The sequence below is a fragment of the Nicotiana attenuata genome, unplaced genomic scaffold (genome assembly GCF_001879085.1).
Source record: "Nicotiana attenuata strain UT unplaced genomic scaffold, NIATTr2, whole genome shotgun sequence".
NCBI lineage: Eukaryota > Viridiplantae > Streptophyta > Magnoliopsida > Solanales > Solanaceae > Nicotiana > Nicotiana attenuata.
The window spans coordinates 24,951-42,644 of NW_017674344.1; the positions used below are offsets into that span (position 1 = coordinate 24,951).

Sequence of the window (17,694 nt, forward strand, 5' to 3'; positions counted from 1 at the left end):
CTCTACAATATTCTTCTTCTTCTTTTATTATTTTATAACAAAAAAAAAGGTCATCATTATTTCAGATCCATGCAAAAATTTAGATTCAACAAAATCTTTGGGAGATCACCATTGCTAAAAGCCATGCAAAATTATTACTAGCATAGATAGTGGATGATTTGATTGAGATGATGGCTCTTTGCTACCATATCTCTTGTGATCTGACATATGTTGTTTTAATTATTTAATACCATATAAGCTAGATTTTGAGATTTGAGAATCTTTATGTTTTACAAATCTAAGTTTTCTTAATTTCATTTAAGCCGATTGCACATAATAATTAATTGATTAAAGGGACATCAATCTAATAATACCCAACATATATGACATTGTTCTGTCCCATAATTATTGTATTAATCCATAAGTTGAAAAGTGTTTAGTCTTGCATCAGAACAAAATGGGTAAATTAATTAAGTTGTGCCAAAAAGATCAAAATACTTTATGAAATGGACGGAGTAATAAAAAATATAGCGACAAGGGCTATTTCACAAGTAGCATCTAAAATACCTGTACGAACTCATTTTATTAGTTCGCAATGTAATCGGAAAAAAATGTAGAAAGGGCTCTTAGGTACGAAACACAATCAGTTATATAAGATTGCTTTCCTTTATTCAAGATTACAAATTAATATTTGTACATAAAATTAGACAATGGATTTCACCAAATAGGATTTCATATGTACTAAAGAAAAGGCATTCTCTTTTTATTAGTGAAACTTGTGAATGTATAACACCAGAAAAGACAAAAGGTATAGTGCTATTTATGTATCATTAAAAGAAGCAATTCCAATTTTGCAAACCCTCACTCACTCTTGCTATGATTTCAACCTATGTATTCGTACTTTCCGAAAATATCGTTAGGTACATGCCGGGTCCTATCAAAAGTATTATATTTTCGGAGGATCCGACACGGACGCAATATCATTTTGGAAAGTCTGCACAACATAGATTTCAACATTGACAAAATATTTCTCTTCCAACCATGACAAAAAACAGAAATTCTTATGTAGCCATGGCAAAAATCAAGTGAAATATTATGCACTCCTTGTGATAACACAGCACCAGCAGATGGAAAAGTTTGTTTCTTTCATCTCTTCCAAAAAAACCTTAAGAAGAATCTGAATTGGTATTTCACAGAAATAATTCTGCAAAAGAAAAAAATACAAAGGGTGAGACACTTGGATGGAAATATAGTCAGATCTCTTTACAACATCATCCTTTATACCGTCACTTTATTATAACGATCAAAATTTCTTTGGAACCAATTTTTTCATATTATATTATAATATATTTTCTTTATCATTTATATGATCGAGCGTTTCAAAGGTAATCATACCTCATCTTTTCAAGAACTGGCTAAGAGGCCAATCAAATCTCTAGTACAATGACTGCAACACCAAAATGAACATAATTAACATATAAAAATTTGTTGGCCATAGAAAAACAAAATGCTTTCAAGCGAAAAATGGTATATTCATCAAGATTTAACTTCTATGTAGTGCAAATAACAGCCCATAAAAAGTGAAATCAATGACGTAAAAATAAGGTAAGTTACCTGCTATAGTAGGTTAAAATACACTGATAACGTAAAATTTCTTTATACATTAAGTTAAATCCAATCATTAATGCACATGTGAAGTTTTTGAAAACTTACAATCAGAATCTGATTTGTCCCATTTACTTCCATTCTTCACAGTATCAAATATTTCATCTTCACTATCACTCTCAAGCTCACATCTATTGTCTAGGTATCTCTTTCTTGTGGTACCCCTTGGACTAGTTGCTTGAGGATATATCTTTTTGTGTAGTATGGCCCTCAAAATCTGAAAATAAAAGATTACTTAAACAATCTGAAAAGAAAAATTGCAAACTAAATACATCTATAAAACACTAGTATATGCACATAAAAAAGGTAGAAATGACACTAGGTAGCCACTCTAAAGGGTTGCTATTTAGAAATTAGTCAATGCGTCTTGAATTTCGGTTTTTAAGTTCAATTTTTTCGGACAAAAATGACCTGAATTGTCTTGAAGTTAGGATTTTTAGTTTAAAATTTCAGGACAAAATAAGTACTGGTTAATCTCTAGATAGCATCTCTTAAAATGGCTATTTGTGCACTTGTCTCCATAAAAAGGGCAGTCCGCTATGCGCAGAATCCGGGAAAGGGTCGGACCACAAGGATCTATTGCGCACAGCCTTACTCTGCATTTCTGCAAGAGGTTGTTTCCACGTCTCGAACCCGCATGAAAGCAACTTTACCAGTTACGCCAAGATTACCCTTCTAGATGCACATGACTTTTAAATAAATAAAAAATTAATATAGAATGCTATCATTCTTTTTGAAAAATACTAAAAAAGTAGAGAGAGCGACATATAAAATGAAACAGAGGGAGGGAGTATATTATTGCAAACCTTTTCCATTCTTGATTTCTCAAATTTTGACTGTGGAAGTACTGGATCTCTCAAAGGGTAAGGGGGAGGGGGTGTGAATCCATCACTGCAGAGAAATGTCTTCTTGAGAAGATAAGACACAGATTTTCTGCTAATACCATTGTTTGTGTTTTCCAGTTGAGCAGATTCTTGTCCTCTACCACAAACAAGACTGTTACTCCGCTTGAAATTGCTCTCTTTATTTTCTGAATTTTCAGCTTCTAATTTCTGGAGACAGTCAAAGAATTTGTCAAGATCTTTATTTGATCCCTTGGCTGACTGAGGAATTAGATGTTTTAGTTCTTTGTTAAGCTGTCCAACTTCTTCAGGTGTAAGTTTTTCATCTGGTTGATTCAAATTCCCAGTATTTTTTGGAATACTGTTTTTGCCAAATGTCCCAATAGCAAGCAGTTCATTAGGCCAGTCACTGAATTCTTCTTTGCATGGTTGATGCACCTTTTGATCTATCAATTTTAAGGAGAAATCATATGAGTACAAAGCGCTAATCCGGTGCATGAAATATTTCGCGTTTACGCAGGGTCGGGGGAAGGATAGCCAGCCTACCCTGACACAAAGTACAGTGGCTGATTTCACAGTTCGAACCAATGAACTGTAGGTCATACATAGTAGCCTACCATGACACAAAGTTCAGTGGCTGATTCCACAGCTCGAACCAGTGAACTGTAGGTCACACAGAGCAACCTACCATGACACAAAGTTCAGTGGCTGATTCTACAGCTCGAACTAGTGAACTGTAGGTCATACAGAGCAGCCTACCCTTGACACAAAGGTCAGTGGCTGATTCCACTGCTCGAACCAATGAATTGTAGGTCACATAGAGCAGGAGCAACCTACCCTGACACAAAGTTCAGTGGCTGATTCCACAGCTCGAACCAGTGAACTGTAGGTCATACAGAGCAGCCTACTCTTGACACAAAGGTCAGTGGCTGATTCCACAGCTCGAACCAATGAACTGTAGGTCACACAGAGCAGGAGCAGCCTACCCTGACACAAAGTTCAGTGGCGGATTCCACAGCTCGAACCAGTGAACTGTAGGTCATACAGAGCAGCCTACTCTTGACACAAAGGTCAGTGGTTGATTCCACGGCTCGAACCCGAGAACTGTAGGTCACATAGAAGCAACTTTACCGTTGCTCTACGGTTTCCCTCCAGAACAAAGCAAATAAAAATAAAAAATCAATAATACTTACGAGTGACGGTTACTGGGTTGGGCTTGGAGGTGCTTTGCTTTCCATTAATCTTGTTTTGAATCCAATTAAAGATCTATTATCAGCATATAAAGCAAAAAGTTACCATCTAAAGAATATAATGATCATACTTCAAATATATGCAAAGATGACAAGCCTGTCCAACTTACCTTCATCTTGAGGGAAAAGATATACTTGAAATTTGAGAACCCTTTAATCTAACTACAGAGGTAAAAATATGATCAAGGTGGGCTTGAGAATTGTGTTTAAGCACAAGTCTGTTAAGCCAAAGGAAGTTGAGCTTCTGGCTCTTTTAAATAGAGGTGGAGTTATCTACATTCTAATTTTTTTAATTATTTTATATATTTAGTTCGAACCAAAAAATTACGAGTTCAGTTGAATCTATAAAATTTGTTATAAATCAGCCTCAGGGCGAGAGCACTATGTATTTCTACAGCTGTTAACCTAAGCAGTGCTAGTATTGGTTCAAGTTCCCATGCAGCCGCATATTTTAGTGTCCTTTACATGTGTCATTTTCCATTTCGACCATCGTCCAATTTGAAACCTCAGGCACTATTGTTAATGTAAATAGTGCTTATAAAAGAGCTAGTTGAAGGGTCTGAAGACCGCGGTTAAAGGCGGATCCAGAATTTTAAGAGAATGGGCACGTGAAGAGGTGGATTTATAATTTATATTTGACTGATTTAACTTTAGTCTCTTACCATAACCTATTACACTTCTAAAATTATACGTTCAAAATTAAATTTTTTTGAAATTTTAGTAATTTTCATATATGTGTCTATACTCTGTACCTAAAACAAAACCGTTCAGAATAGGATTGGAACTGACAATTTTACTTGTAGAGGTGCAACCAATAATAATTGCACCATAATAGTTGTTGAGCATGGGTTCACGCACATATATTTAAGTAATTTTGAAGAAATATAACATTGTTATACATGGTTTAGGGAGAGGAGTATGGGTTCACGTGAACCCATATTCCACAACTTGGATACGTCTCTGGGTCTGCCCGAATAAAAAAAAAAAGGACAGTTCAATACACGAAGCATCCTATGTTCATACGGGGTTCAGAGAAGAACCGTACCCCAAAAGGGTCTGTCCGAATAGCATATTATAATTAGTTCTACCCATTCTGTCTATTGCTAAAAAATATTGTTAGAAAGGAATATGTCAAGGTTCAGTCTCTAATACTACTCTGCAATTTAGTTGGCCTCTGTCCCAAAATGTAGTGTCACAATATTTGGACATTTAAATCTCAAGTCTCAAGCACTCACTATAGCAAGTAAATCAGTTCAAAGAAATTAAATATAAGAAGTAGCAGATTCATGAACTAAATTTGACAGGTAGGTGGCATTAGTTTGTAGTTATAATGTCTAAGACGAAAAAAAAAAATTGGATTTAATCTTAGTTTGTTGCTTCAAGATAAATCCTTACTCTTCTCTATACTAGCCTGTGGCGGAGCCATCTTTACTCAAGTGGAGTCACTCGACACCTCTTTATCGAAAAATTACAGTATGTAACTGTGATAGATCTAAGTTGATTTTAATGATGCAAAATAATCAATTACTCTTTATGTGCAGGAACAGTTTTTGAGAAATAGAATAGAGGCATAAATGAATCAAAACGAAAAAGGAAAGAGGAGCGAAAAATCAATCAAGGGAGCTGGCAAAATCAATCAACAAGGATTATAGGAAGGATCTCAATCAAAGGAGGTCAAGATCACGAAATCGTCCCCTGAAGATTCTTCCACATAAAGACGTCAATCAATCAAGGGATTTGACAATGGGAATATTCTCTCATTAAAGGAAAAAATAAATCAAGCCCACGAGTCAAGGCAAATCAACAGAAGAATTAATCTTAATCAATCTACGATTCCTTTTGAGAACAACTCCCTTGAGTTTGATATCTCTCAAAAAGACGTACAAGACGTGAAGGCCTCATGAAGTATAAATACCTACTGTACCAGCCTTGGAAAGACATACTTTGATCAAACCAATTTCATTCTCTTTGTTCTACTTCAAACAAACATTGTCGTCTGTTTTAGATTTCTTGTGTAACAAAGAAAAGAAGAGAGAGAGAGAGAGAGAGAAAAGAATACCGGTGAGGCATTGTACCAATTATAGAGAGAAGAACAAAGTGACAAAAGTTGTTGGTGTATAACAACATCAACCCATCTGTACTACTAAGCTACTTCATACTTGAAAAAGATCACCCTTGCAACCCAACCGGACTGGACGTAGGATTCACTCTGAATCCGAACCAGTATAAAATATTATGTGTCATTTACTTTCTGCAATTTAGTTTCTATATTCAGATTTTGAAAAGCCCAGTCGACTAGAACGCAAATTAGTCGACTACCTTGAAAAACGAAAACGAAAAACTTACAAACCCCCCCCCCCCACCCCCCCTTGTACTTTCAAACTGATGATTCTTTCTATGTATATATAATATATGTTGAATCCCCTTGACTTTTTTGTGTGTTTATTTCTCTATATTATAACACTCTTACTGAAAATTTTACCTCCGCCACTACACTACAAGTGTAGTTAGTATAAGACATGATTGTGTCATGCCTACAAGTAGATTTCACGTGTGTCAAATTCAGCATTTTTCTGTCCTAAGATGGATAATAATCTATAGAATTCTAGAAAGGAAAAAGTGATTCATGGGCAAAATAAAGTAGACATGCCTATACAGTATTTTGGAAATAGAAAGCACATAAAAACCAACCTAAAAGTAGTATGGGAAGAAATTAGGTTTAGTTGAAAAATGCAGGCCATGTCCTCGTGGGGATGTCCCTCACTAACCGAACCTCCTGCTTTTTTCCAGAATTTCTTCACCACCTAAACAATTTGACTTGACATGCAGAGACACGATAGGAATGACACATACTCTAATATCATCAATAGTTCCCTAAAATAATTTTTCTGAACCTCGTTCTCATATTCGCTTTGTTTTAAAAAGATTATCTTAGTTTGACTTTACACAAACTTTAATAACAAGGCGAAACATTTAAGATATATGGTTTTAAATAAGTCATAACATTTGTGTGACCGTAAAACTTTTGAAACTTGTGATCTGAAATATGTCATAGCATTTGTGTAGCTATAAATGTTTCCTATTAAGAAAATATTGAAAGGTGTCAATCTTTTTGGAATAGATTATTAAGGAAATACTACCAATCTTTTTGAAAAAGAGAGAGTACAAGCAAATGATGCTACTACACTACTAGAAATCTGGTAAAAAACCAACCAAAAAAACCGACCAACATTGATCGGTAATGGCCAATAACTATCCAAAACGCGACCATTTACATGTGGACGGTATTTTAGAGGTAGGAAAGGCATACCGACCAAAGTTGGTCGGAAATTACCGACCAACTTTGGTCGGTCAATTAATTCAAAAAGAAAATATTGCAAAAAAAAAAATCGACCAAAGTTGGTCGATATTTTAATTATGTAATCAAAAGGTTCACCATCCGGGAATCGAACCGGGGTCTGTACTGTGACAAGATACTATTCTACCACTAGACTATTGGTGCATTTTGTTTTAAGACTGTCTTTTATTTGATTTATACTCTTTTATTGAATTTTCGCACGAAAATACCAAAGTTGGTCGGATTTTTAAAAATGACCGGCCGAATTAACCGACCAATTTTGGTCATTTTTTAATATTAATTTTTATTTATTTTAATTGTAAAACCGATCAAAGTTGGTCGGTTTCTTGAAAAATAAATTTTGCGGGACTCAAAAACAGTTTTCCGCATTTTTGCGCCAAAGAAAATCGACCAAAGTTGATCAGTTTCGTAAAAAAAAAGTAAAAAATAAAATATTTTGAAAAACCAACCAACTTTGATCGTTTTTTGGCCGGTTTTTTAACCGATAATGCTAGAGTAGTTTAGAATTGAGATGAACAAAATATTGATTGCTCAAACTTTTGATTGGAAGGTCACCTTGGGAATGTTCGAGAAGTATGCCGCTCACGTGTATGCCTGATTCTTTTTTATGATCTTAACACAGTGAAATTTTTTTTTGACAGTGGGTTGGAGGTGAGACTCGAATTTCGGACTTGTCTTTACTCTTATACTATGTTAAAGTGTGTAGTCATTTCATCTATAAACTTAAGTTGTTAGAGAAAACACATTTTTATTTAGTTAAACACATTTCAACAAGTCATATTAAGATCTCGATATGGTGTTACTGTTTCATACCAGAGATTATCTACAGAACTAGTGTATAACATAAAGTTTTGGAGAACATCATATATATAGCTAGCGTTTGGCAATAGATCACAAATTTGTTTTGAAAAATCTGATTTGGATGAAGTTTGGTTAGAAAATGAAAATGTGTTTGGACATACGTTTTCAAAACATATTTTCTAACTTTATTTTGGTAAAACATGTATATAATTCCCAAGTTTTGGGATTTTGGCCCAAAATCAGCTCAATAGCTGATTTTGGGATTTGAAATTTGAGATTTGGGATTTGGCCAAAATATGGGCAAAATTTATGGCCAAACATGAGTTTTGAAAATAAATCCCAAATTTATTTTGACAAAACTCATGACCAAACGGGGCCATAGCCTTACAAGAAGTTCGTCAGATGACAAATAGCTCTCTAGATAATCCTTCTCCGAATCAAGGAAACTGTTATGACCGGAAAATCAAGTGTCGTGTGCAAACTGGCAAAGCAAACCTTGAATTACGATAAAGTGAAGAGAAATATACCAAAAGAGACAAGAACTCCAAACCTTTTCCTACAAGAAAAGGGACTAGCCAAATATGGAAGAATTATATTTTCCCTCTAGGAAAAAAAAAAAACTCAATAAATGTTAAATATGTTGTCCTTTCCTTCATGAGATAGAAAAACCAATTATGGTAAGAAAATTTGGACAATGTGACATCGATAGCTCTTCATATGTATAATCCTGCACATATTTCAAAACACCATTTTCTTGACTTTTACCTCTTCTACCATCCCTATATATTACAACCACACCCTTGTCGGGCTAAAATCAGTCCAGAAATACTCTTAATGTTATGATATTATCGATTTTGTACATGTTAAAACCGTACATTTTTTTTCCCGAAAATTCTTATACTATTATGAGTATCCTACATATTTTATGTAGTTTTTTTTAACTTTTAATCAGCTTCTAATATAAAACTTTGTTCGCACACTCGATACCCTTAGTTATACCCTTCCATCTTTTATCTTCCACTTCCTTTCCCTTCATCAATTCTAGCATAATTTTGTCAAAAATCTCACAAAGGATTGCCAATTTTTACTAGGGACTCCCCAAAAAAGTCACCCAAACACGTGAAGTTGTCCATACCACATGGGTCATTGCCATTTTTACAGAGAGAATTATATTTGAGAACTCAACCCTACGTGTCAAAGAACACAAATTTGATGAATTTTGATCGTAACATTATCCAAATAACACGTGTGAAATGTCAAAAGGAGTCAATACTTAAAGATCAAGAGACTCTCTTTTCTATGTTTAGGTTCCATGGTATCAGTACAAATAAAATCATTGGTATATATTAATTAACATTCATAACTTTTTATAATCTCAGTTTAAAATGTGACAACTTGCTTACTTTTCCACTTATTCCTTTTATGCAAATGTTTCTCGCTTAACTTAATCCGTATCCTTACTCCAATGAACAGCTCATATCTACTATAAGATTTCAGTTTAAATAATTTTTACACTGATAATATAGAGAATTTAATTATTTGGAGTTTAAATTTAATGATCATCAACTAAACTAGAGACTAATGACGTTACATAAATATGCTTAGAGCTCCAATCATATATTCTGCAGCAAATGTTACTCTTGCATGGCCTATTCAGTTAGTGGTCCTATATTGCACTTAACAAGTAATTAATTATTAGTATATAATAAGTTTAGCTTTCTAGTAATTTACATAACAAACCATGTATAGTTTGTGGTCCATGAACATTCTCGTGCAATGCTGAAATGACACATAATATAATCCTCAAATGTGGTTAAATTAGCATACTTAGAAGTAATCAGACAAGAATAATAGATTTTTCAAGTCATATATATCACATAATTACAAGTATCGAAGAGTTTGTAGTTAGTAACCATCTACATACAAGAAAATTCACAACAAATTAGTAAATTCCTCGACCCTATTCTCTGACTATTGACTTAGTCAACAAAAGTTTCATAAAAAAGTGAAATTCTTAACCTGAAACTAGATGAAATACACTTGATAGAGTAAAATTTAGTTTAATGCCATGTATATAAGTTAAGAGTTCGAGTTTTATAATTTGACAAGATAAAATATATTTGTATTATCTAGTCGTTCTCGTTGTTGTTACTGCTTGTTGCTATTGCTTTCTTTTTATTTTTTCTTGAGCCGGGGGTCTTTCGAAAACAGCCTCTCTACCTTCAAGATAGGGGTAAGGTCTGCGTACACACCCTTCTCAGACCCCACTTGTGGGATTATACTGAATTTGTTGTTGTTGTTGTATTATCTAGTCGTACTATTAGAAATAACCTCTCTACCTTCATAAGGTAGGACTAAAATTGCGTACACACTACCCTCCTTAGACCCGACTTGTGGGATTACACTGGGCCTTTTGTTGTTGTTGTTGTTGTAGTCGCACATAATGTAATGGTAAACTAAATTAGTGTAAATATTTATAATTAACAGTCAATCCATAAGTTAAACAGGCGGATTATCTACTATAACATGTTAAAATATAATGAAAAAGAAATTTTACACCATCGGTACATATAAGACTATAACCACGTGATAGAATTTTTTAGTGAATTTTTTGGTGATTTAGTCAAATGGCAAAGAAGTAGGGTCTCCAGTATGGTGAACAAACTTTAAACATGAGAGAATGTTCATAACGTAATTTTAGCATAGGAATCTGCATAAGGTTTCTTCACTGTACGACAGCTATTAGTCTAGGAACTATAAGGGATTCATCACTATATATGGAAACCCTACACATGACTTTCCCAAAAAGGAAAGTTCCACAACTCAGTCATACATTGGAGAGTAGACACCTTCAATAGTGAGACAATTTAGGATTTCAAGAAGAGTTGTCTTCCAATCAATATTAATGTTAAACCTCAATAATCCATTGGTTGTAATTTAATTGCTCGAGCATTATAATATTGTCCTTGGAATGAAAACCAAGTATGAAAGCTTGCCTACCTTTATTTAAGGATTTTGTTGGTATGTATCTTCGTAGAAATAACATCAAATAGTCACTTTAAATGGCTGCTATTTATAATTTACCTAATGTAGTCTGAATTTCGGTTTTTTAATTTAATATTTTCGGACAGAAATATCCCGAATTATCTTGAAATTAAAATTTTAAGTTCAAATTTTCAGGACAAAATAACTACTCCCTCCCTTTCATATTGTTTGAGGTAGTTTGACTCGGCACGGAGTTTAAGAAAAAAGAAGAAGACTTTTGAAAGTTGTGGTCTTAAAAGCTTAAGGGGTAAAAGGTTTGTGGGGCCATTCCATTTGTGTGGCTATAAAAGCTTCTCATTAAGGGCAAAAAGGGTAAAATGAAGAGTTTAAAGTTGAATTATTTCCAAATTTAGAAATGTGTCATTTATTTTGGAACATACTAAAAAGGAAAGTACCTCATTTAATATGAAACAGAGGGAATACTAATTAATCACTAAATAGGAGCCCTAAGAATGGTTGTTTGTGTACTTGAAATTATTGGATTTTATAATGTGCTCATTTCCAAATGACTCAAATGTGGAAGGAGTCATTTAAATGCAAAGTTATTCTTAACCTAAACCCACAACCACTAATTTGAAGTTTGTCCTTTTCTTAAAATTAGATAAGTGGTATAAAGTTCGATAATGGTCACTGGTCTGAACTCTGAAGTTTAAGGGGCAGTATGGTGCATTTAGTTCTCGTTATGCGCGGGGTTTGGAGAAGGGACTTCAGAGTCCAGACCACTAATCTGATAGTAAAAAGAAACTTTTACATAGATAGTCGGTCGGATTCACTGTTTATTTTTCCTAGCCGGTATAAATATAATATACATCGATTATATATGATTATATACATATTACACATTGATAATACATATTTATACATCCATTGACTATTTTTAATTTAACCGATTTGGTGTTGGACTTTTTAGGTTAATTCTTCTTTTAACAAAATAGTGACCAACTTTTCAATATAAGGCCACAAAAGTGACCACCTAATGCAAATAACACATCATTAGAAGCTAAAAGGCCCATGAAGAAAACTGCTAAAAGGCCCAAGCTCGTCAAGAGAGAAATTGCTGCAGTCCAATTCAAATGAGGAAACAAAAGATCTCTAGGCCCAATATATTAATGGGATATTTACACAATGTGGCCCGACTATCGGAGAGATTACTCTCAATGTGGCCCAACTACCGAAGAGATTACTCAATATTTATTGTTTACTTTTTCTACCCATATATATAGATTATACATTAATTATACGTAATTATAGACATATAATACTTAAATTATACATATATTATACTTTCATGGGCTATTTTTAATTTAACTGATTGAATAAACGGCTATTTGAGTTAATTCTTTTATTGTTCTATATTTATTAGGCCCAGTGGCCCATTTAGCATTTCCTAGACTAGTCACCTCCTACATTGTAAAACTAACTGCAACGTGTCCAAATTTGAAGTAAACAAACAAAAAATGGTTATGTAGCCGCTCCATGTAAAGTTGATGTACATATCCTTAAAAAAAAAAAACACAATCTAATACTGTACTATGTAGTTTAATTTCTGGCTGCCATAATTTAGAAGAAATGTTGGATTTTTAATTGGATTTTATCTACTGAAATTTACAAGACGGATCTCTTGCAAAAGCAGAAACTCTCATTTTACAGGCATGATTATGAATCTTAGGATCTTTCTCTTTTTTCCTTTGTATATGTCGTGTCTATAAGTGTGTTGTGTTTTTTTTCTGGCGTTTGTTATAAGAATTTGTTGATCAGTTGCATGCAAAGAAGTAGTACGTAGTAAGTAGTTATTAGTTGAATGTTTCTCCATTTTCATATCTGGTTTCTTCTTCGGATTTAAGTTATATATACTGATATTGTTTTTATACCATCAAGTGTACTTTCACATGTTATAACAGGGTATTTACTATTTATTCTAGGTTATCAATTAGAGCGGGAGCCTTGACGTAACTGGTAAAGTTGTTGTCATGTGATCAAGAGGTCACGGGTTTGAGCCGCGGAAATAGCCATGCAGGATAAGGCTACGTACAATAGACTCAATAGACCCTTGTGGTCTGGCCCTTTCTCGGACCCCGCACACGTAGAACTTAAACTCTCTTTGTCTACCTTATTATTGCAAAGTTCAATTAGGCTTTCCAAGTTTAGATCTTTATATTGGTCTTCCCATTTATATGGGGGTAAACTGAAAGCTGGTCTGAAATCTGAATTGTGAAATTTATAGTTATATATAATTAATAGTACCTGTTGTTGTATATAATAGTACCGGTTTTCTTCTTGAGTCGAGGGTCTATTAAAAACGGCCTCTCTACCCCATCGGGGTAGAGGTAAGATCTGCGTACACACTACCCTCCCCAGATCCCACTTGTGGGACTATACTGGGTTGTTGTTGTTGTTGTTGTTGTTGTATATAATTAATAGTACCAGTTTAGTCTTCTGTTAGCGTTGTAAATGTAGATTAATTCATGGCGAAAAGTAGGCATATCACCCTTTAAGATATATGCAATGTATTTCAAGATGCACTTGTCAGCAGTTCATTGCTCACAAGGGCGAAGCCAGGGGCGAAGCTACATGTCTTAAAGGGTGGTCAATTGACCTCCCTTTGTTGAAAACTGACATTGTGTATATAGGTAAAATATTAGGTTTTTTAGAGGTATATAACATATACCGAACATCTTTTGTCGGGGAATTTTTTTCACTTCTTTCAAGTTTGAACACTCTTGAGGAAATTACATGATTCGAAGGGGTTCAAATGAATCCCTTTATCAGAATTTATAATTGCAATCAGGATAAAAACAGTTCTTTTTTGTATGTATGTACATTGTTGAATTCTGTCGACATAAGGAAAGCTTCTAGTGTGGTGGTATAGTTGGCTAAAAAAGTTGCTTTAGGTTGCAAGTCTGAATCTCATTAAGGCATTTTTGCATTTCCTTTTGTCTCCCCTGGTTAGAATTCTGGCTCCACCTCTCATTGTCCCTACAAGATGTTCACATGGACTATTGAGCTTGTTTACGATCAGCTGTGTTTCGCATTTCTTCAACCTCTACCTCCTGCTTTGGGCAAACTAATAGAGTGTCATGTAAGGACAGAGAAAGGGCCGGAAAGCAGGGGAAAAGAAGTGAAAGTAATAGGGTCTTATGCAGAGGCAGACTCAGGATTCGGCGATAGCGGGGGCACCATGACATTCAATATAAATTTATCACTGTTCTTAAAGATTGGTACGGGAGCCTATGCTAATATCTGACTATTTCTTGAAGACATTTACAAGTATACATGGAGTTTTGTCGAAGTTTCCGGGTGTCGGTGACCTCTCTACGTATACTGTCCATTCCCTTCTGGTCTTATGTGCGTTTAATGACCTGAAACTAAAAAAATATATGGACTTGGTAACACCTGAAAATTATGCTAATAATGCAAACCTTTCTATGCTTCACTTGAGCCCATGGGCGAAGCTACATGTTATTAAGAGTGGTCAACTGACCACCGTTCGTCGGAAAATTACACTGCGTATATAGGAATATTAGATTTTAGAGGTATATAACATATATTGAACACTCTTTCTCGGAGAATATTTTTCAGTTCTTTCAAGTTTGAACACCCATACGTAAATTCCTGGCTTCGCCACTGCTTGAGCCGAGGGTCTATCAGAAATAGCCTCTCCAGACTCCACTTGTGGGATTACACTGGGTTTTTTGTTGTTGTTGTTGTTGTAATGCAAACCTTAGACTGGCTTCTAGCATTCTACTTTCGAGTAGCTAATATTTGATCATCAACTGATAACAAGATTACCAGACTTCCCTCTAACAATTTCAAGCTAATTGCGCTATTGTTTTCAGGTTTGATTCGTGCTTTTTAAAAGTTTTAGAGAGCATTGTAACTGAGATCATGTGGCATGGCATCATTTTACATCTCTCTCTATGTGAACATGTATAGAGATCTCCACGAACCTGCTCTCGTAATTGCTGGATGCTTCGTCTTGGTCGCATTAATTCTCTCTCTTTTGTCAATATTTCAGCATCTCAGATACTATACCAATCCAGCGGTGAGTACTCATTTAGGAGTATACATGGAGAATTAATTCTTATTTCCTAGAATCGGCAGATCTAAATTTTGCTTTGCTTATCAGGAACAAAAATGGATCGTGGGGGTACTTTTCATGGTTCCTGTCTATGCAACTGAATCAGTAAGAAAATAACCAGCGAAATGCACTCTGATTTCTAATTGAGATACGTATCAAGGAAATGCACACTATGTTTCTCTGCTATATACATGTTTAAAATGATTGATTAAAGCAATTGAGTAAAATAATGCTCCTTTCATTATTCAAACTTAAAGTTGTCGGAAAGTATCTAATCAGTAACTTCAAATTCCCATGAGAATTAAACGAATTGGTTTCTTCATCTTTTCCAGATTTTATCCTTGTGGAACCCAAAATTGTCCCTTGCCTGCGACATATTGAGGAACTGTTATGAAGCATTTGCACTCTATTCTTTTGGAAGTTACTTGATCGCTTGCCTTGGTAAGCGTGATCTTTATTTTCACTGGTGTAGTAAAAACACGCAAAATAGCTCAAGAACTTCTACCTGTCTTTTAAATAAACATTGAACCAAGATTTGAAATGTTTGATATTTTTGCTGTGGTGTTAGTCAAGGTTTCCCTTGTTACCTTCGACGACGAAGAGTTTCACTTAGCATGTTAATTGACCGTTTAATTTTGTGGGGTCTACTTCTCATACATGCATGTCTACAATTTTTTTAAAAAAGTTAGAATATAACTTGCATGATACAAGCTATTAATATTTAGTTGATTTACTGGAAAATGGATGTGTGGCAGGGGGTGAGCGAGAGGTCGTTGAACTGCTCGAAGATGAAAGGAGGAAACAAATCAGTCAGTCATTGCTAGGAGGAGAGGGGAAAGCTGTGACACAAAAAAGAACGTTGTATAACTTCATTTTCCACCCATGTGTCGTGGGGAAGAACTTGTTTACCATAGAAAAATTTGGTCTTGTACAATATGTATGTCAAAAGGGAACAAAGTTTCCATAAGTACGTTGATGTACTCATTATCTTCATACTAATACTGTTGTGTTCCACAGATGATTTTGAAGACAACCTGTGCGTTCCTAGCTCTCATTTTGGAGATCTTTGGTGTATATGGTGATGGAGAGTTCAAGTGGCACTATGGGTACATCATTTCTCCATTTAGCTTATTGTATAAAATTGTAAAGTATGAGAAAAAATTAGACATATTAAGCACAACATATAGCTGTGTAATTAAATACCATTAGCGTCATTACTACATTATTGTAGCAGCGATTTTTTCTGGTAGCTATATTTTGCACTGTTTTTCGACTCAGATTTGTCACTCGTCTGCTTACTGCTTCTTGCAGATACCCTTATATCACTGTGGTACTAAACTTCAGCCAAATGTGGGCACTTTTTTGTCTCGTCCAATTTTATAATGCGACTCACCATAAACTCCAGTCAATAAAACCGCTAGCAAAATTTATTAGTTTCAAGGCCATTGTTTTCGCAACATGGTGGCAAGGGGTGGGGATCGCCTTGTTATGTTATTTAGGGGTGCTCCCGAAGGAAGGGAAGTTCCAGACCGGGTTGCAAGATTTTCTCATCTGCATAGAGGTAAGTATTCTCAGTTTTTTATTCCATCGAATTGTTTTTTAGTTCTATCTAACAAATGTTACGTATCGCCCTAAGACCTTCCTGAGATATGGATAAGGCATCTCATTTCCTTCTTGCTATTTAGCTAACTCTCATTTCTACAGATGGCTATTGCTGCTATTGCGCATGTTTTTGTCTTCTCCGCGAAACCTTATCATTTCGTTCCAACATCCGTGTATGAAGAGATTACTGCCCAAAAAGCAGAAACAACTTTAAAATCAGAAGATAGAGAGAAACCAGCTGTTGTTGAAAAGATAGAAGCTAAGGTTGAGCTACCTGGGACAAGCGTCACTGAAAGCGTTCAGGACATTGTCGTTGAAGGAGGCCAAAAAGTAAGACCTTTTCAGCACTTACATTATGTTGTATTTGAACAACGCTTGATCGTTTATTCTTGAAGTAGTATATCTAATTGCAACATTTTCTGAACCAATAAAACAGGTTGTGAAGGATGTAGTTTTGACCATAAACCAGGCAATGGAACCGGTAGAGAAAGGTATGACAAAGATCCAAGAAACTTTCCACCAAATATCAGTCAATGACGAGAAAGAAGAAAAACAAGAGACGGAAATTAAGATTGAGGAACACGAACAGAATTTAACAGGAGATGACAGATCTTATTCTCAGGTGCTTATATCGCGAGATGAAAGGCGTAAAACTTGAACTGGTATAGTATATATCTTGAGACAAAGGGAGTTGAAAGACAAAAGATTGTCATTGAGGTATTCAAACCATGTTCTTAGTAGGATTTGATAATCTTCTTGCTTATTAGGACTTCTTTTAGTTGATTATTTTATTTTTGTTATTGGTAATACATGGATTTCCTTCCTTTAGGGGACCCTTTATATAGACTGCACCTGTTTGTTCCTGAGATGCAATTCCTTTTAAGTTGTACGACTTCTATAATGAGTCACCTGTAATTACTTTTAGGTGATTTACTTCTGTAAAAACATTTTATATCATCGGCGGAAAATAGTAAAACTCCATCTGCTGTCAAATACTAACATAGAAACATTGCATAGAGTTCGAGGGTAACTGCGTTATTGAACCCTCTAAGCACTAAAACTTGCTCAAGAGGG

General features: G+C 34.8%; 2 protein-coding genes across 2 annotated transcripts; one reads left to right on the forward strand and one right to left on the reverse strand.

Moving 5' to 3' along the window:
• Window positions 1–764: 764 nt before the first annotated feature.
• LOC109218468 lies at window positions 765–4,021 on the reverse strand. Its single transcript, XM_019382836.1, has 6 exons — window positions 3,847–4,021; window positions 3,680–3,752; window positions 2,451–2,932; window positions 1,693–1,861; window positions 1,375–1,426; window positions 765–1,183 (listed from the first exon to the last, which is right to left on the reverse strand). The coding sequence occupies exons 1-5, from the start codon at window positions 3,850–3,852 to the stop codon at window positions 1,407–1,409; spliced, it is 750 nt and encodes a 249-aa protein (XP_019238381.1). The 5' UTR covers window positions 3,853–4,021; the 3' UTR covers window positions 765–1,183; window positions 1,375–1,406.
• Window positions 4,022–12,879: 8,858 nt separating this feature from the next.
• Window positions 12,880–17,599, forward strand: LOC109218471 (protein LAZ1 homolog 2). The gene is made up of 9 exons (XM_019382839.1): window positions 12,880–13,023; window positions 14,777–14,982; window positions 15,067–15,123; window positions 15,351–15,459; window positions 15,774–15,955; window positions 16,036–16,124; window positions 16,330–16,579; window positions 16,723–16,950; window positions 17,057–17,599. Exons 2-9 carry the CDS (start codon window positions 14,833–14,835, stop codon window positions 17,276–17,278), a joined length of 1,287 nt encoding a protein of 428 aa, XP_019238384.1. The 5' UTR covers window positions 12,880–13,023; window positions 14,777–14,832; the 3' UTR covers window positions 17,279–17,599.
• Window positions 17,600–17,694: the final 95 nt, after the last annotated feature.

What these genes read in the sequence shown, in the direction of transcription:
- LOC109218468 (XM_019382836.1), bottom strand. An exon ending in AGAAATCAAGAATGGAAAAG is followed by an intron (nt 1,862 to 2,450) that starts GTTTGCAATAAT and finishes TTTTATTTTCAG; the next exon opens with ATTTTGAGGGCCATACTACA. An exon ending in GGACAAATCAGATTCTGATT is followed by an intron (nt 1,427 to 1,692) that starts GTAAGTTTTCAA and finishes TTGGTGTTGCAG; the next exon opens with TCATTGTACTAGAGATTTGA.
- LOC109218471 (XM_019382839.1), top strand. Translation starts at nt 14,833, where the DNA reads ATGGCATCATTTTACATCTCTCTCTATGTGAACATGTATAGAGATCTC. An exon ending in AATTTGGTCTTGTACAATAT is followed by an intron (nt 15,956 to 16,035) that starts GTATGTCAAAAG and finishes TGTGTTCCACAG; the next exon opens with ATGATTTTGAAGACAACCTG. An exon ending in ATTTTCTCATCTGCATAGAG is followed by an intron (nt 16,580 to 16,722) that starts GTAAGTATTCTC and finishes TCATTTCTACAG; the next exon opens with ATGGCTATTGCTGCTATTGC.